Here is a 2923-nt window from a genome sequence, read left to right on the forward strand (position 1 = left end):
CCTTCCCCCTCACCCCTCCCCTCACCCTCCGCCCCCAATCCCCAGGCGTGTTATGCGAAACAACAAGGCTTCGGAGGTGTCATGTACTGGGCGCTCGACCTGGACGACTTCAAAGGCACTTCCTGCAACCAGGGCAAGTACCCGCTCATCAACGCCGCCAACAACGAATTCCGGTCCGGGACTTTCGAGAACTGCCCCAAGTCAGTTTGTTTGTTTGTTTGTTTGTTTGTCTGTCTTAGCAAGAGTTTTACGGCACTTGCAACATAATAAGGTCATATAAGTGCCGCAAGTCAGTTTCGATTGAGTTTGAGTATTCAAACAAGTCGTTTCTGTTTTTAAATCAATAAGTTGAATATTTGGAGTGATTTTCCAAGAAACTAACAAGCCCATTCACTGTCTATAGCCAGGTATCTATTCCCACTTGGGTGAAGTGAGGAACATTTAATGTTTTTGTAAATATTGTAAAATGCCCTTCGAAAGGATAAAACGTCTGGTCTCTGACGGGATTCAAACCTACGACCTTAGACAACCACTAGACTACCGACGCCACATTATACCCTTTATACTTGCTACACAAATAGGTCACCGTGCCGAATGTTAGAGGTGTTACTGGAGAGTAGCATATATTTGAGGGGCATAATAATAATAATAATTATTGCATTTATATAGCGCATATCCATTCTCAAGAGCAAGCTCTATGCGCTTTACAACCATTACTACCCCAGCAGACCCTCTGAGAACACTCAGAAACATACTCGGCTTCCGCGGAAGCATACAGTGCAAGCTGCGGATTTCACACGCTCAAACACTATCAAACTGACCAGATCGTTCACTATCTATAGCCGGGAACACATTTCCACCTGGGTGAAGTGAGGAAAATTTGTGCAAAGTGCCTTTCCCAAGGACACAACGTCGGGCCCCTGACGGGATTCGAACCCACGACCTAACGGTTGCGAGTCCGAGAGCCTAACCACTAAGCCACCGATGCCACCGACGGCATACCAAAAGTTTTTTACCTGACCATGAAGAAATAACGGTAGAAGTCCTTGGTAGAAAGCTAAAATTTGGTGTGAAGGCCAACAATTATCTTCCTAGAATGCTTGCAAATTTTGGGGAATTTCAGATTACTGGTTTTACCACCAGCACACCGTAAGTGAATGGGGGTATGTTGTTCTCCAGTTTCAACATAAAAAATGAAGAACATTGAGCGCAGTGCAGTTGTGAAGTATTTGTTTTTGTAAGGCAAGCAACTACAGGATATTTTTACGGAGATGCATGCCGTATATGGAGCAGACTGCCCATCCTATGCTGTGATAAAATTTTGGTGTAAAAAAAATGAGGATGAGGTCAAAGAAGCGGTAGAGGGCTGGTTTTCTGACATAGAGGGGTCCTTTATTCTCAAGGTCTTCTCAAGGTCATACACAGATGGCAAACGTGTAGAACTCTGGATGGCGACTACATGAAGAAAGACTAAGCTCAGTACCAAATTTCAGCTTTCTACCTTTATTCCTTCAAGGTCAGGTAAAAAAAACACTTTTGGTATGCCCCTCGTTAAGCAAGTTAGGAGAAGAAATAAGGATGAGACACGTTTGGTTGAAAAGAAAGAGAAGGCAAACCATACCAGAGCACCTGCCAACCATCCACAACCCAATTCAAAATGCATGTTGTTTGTAATGTGACACGTTGCGTTATTTGTCAGCTCTAATTTTTTGTCTTCATATTGATTTTTAAAAAAAAGTAATATACAATATTATAGTGTATGTTATATGTTTTTAGAATTCCTTTGAAGCTGAGGAAAATTCCCACATGTACCATAAAATGATATCCTGTTGTATCTTACTTCATTTATCATATTTTATCTTATCTTATCACGTCTTATCTTATCGTATCTCATCATATCTTATCTATCTTATCTCATCCAGAGCTGGGCCCGGACCTGTCGTGGGCCCTGTGGTGACCTCTGCCCCTGTGACCTCCGCCCCCGTGACCTTGCCCCCAAGGACGTTCCCCCCTGTGGTGACCAACAGGCCCCCCTACCAACCCGTGACCTCTCCCCCTGTCTACACCAATCAGCCGCCAACTCCCTGTGAGTTTTCGTAAGAGTTTTACATACGGCACTTGCAACACAGATAGGTCATAAAAAGAAGATGCCGAAGATGAGATTTAAGTTAAGTAGGTATTGAATTGTAAACCCATATAAATAGTTGGATCTTTTTGTCACTGCAGGCCTTTTGACTGGAGAGTTGTGACGTACAAAGATAAGATAAAATAAGAGATATATAATACTTTATTATCCCAGAAGGAGGAGAGATAAAAAAGATAGATGTTAGATTTTGGAAGAAGGAGCAAACCACACCAGAGCATGTTCCAGTAATACGGGGTGCCTATTGAGGGATCGAGTCGGGTCGGGTCGGTTTGTTAGCCAGATTGAGGGGGCAAAGCGGCTATCGTGGCACAAACCCATCGCACCCGACTTTCAGGAAACGAGTGGGGCGATCGACCCCACCCGACCCGACCCGATCCGACCAGATCCCATCCGTAATGGGCACCGGTATAAGAGAGACAACCTTTTTTTATGGTGCCGAAATTGTATTAGACGGGGCAGAAGATATTCGGAAACGTCTCCGGCGAGCACCCTGGAAGTATTCGGAGACACACTTCCCCTCAAAGATGCACTGATTTGGGGGGTCAAACTGCGTATTATTTGCTGCAGATCACACATATAGCCACTGAAACTGTTGCAAATCAATTACTTTCCAGAAAATTTCCAACTTAACGGCAAAATATAAAATTATGGGTTAAAACATTACATTATAATTCTTTGTATTATTACTGTTCACAATTTTATTGTGCATATGAATGTGAGCCTGTATGTGAGTGCAAGCATACTGCGTGTGTGTGTGTGTTTGTGTGTGTGTGGGGG

At 43.6% G+C, this 2923-nt stretch overlaps 1 protein-coding gene across 1 annotated transcript in view; it reads left to right on the top strand.

Moving 5' to 3' along the window:
- LOC101849137 (acidic mammalian chitinase) overlaps window positions 1–2923 on the top strand; it is a gene marked incomplete in the record, with an annotated part of 33335 nt that overhangs the window by 13786 nt on the left and 16626 nt on the right. Inside the window, 2 exon segments of the mRNA XM_013084511.2 lie at window positions 46–200; window positions 1923–2086. Of these exon segments, the coding sequence (XP_012939965.1) occupies window positions 46–200; window positions 1923–2086 (319 nt within the window).

This window comes from Aplysia californica, unplaced genomic scaffold (assembly GCF_000002075.1).
Source record: "Aplysia californica isolate F4 #8 unplaced genomic scaffold, AplCal3.0 scaffold00299, whole genome shotgun sequence".
In the NCBI taxonomy this organism is placed as follows: Eukaryota; Metazoa; Mollusca; class Gastropoda; order Aplysiida; family Aplysiidae; genus Aplysia; species Aplysia californica.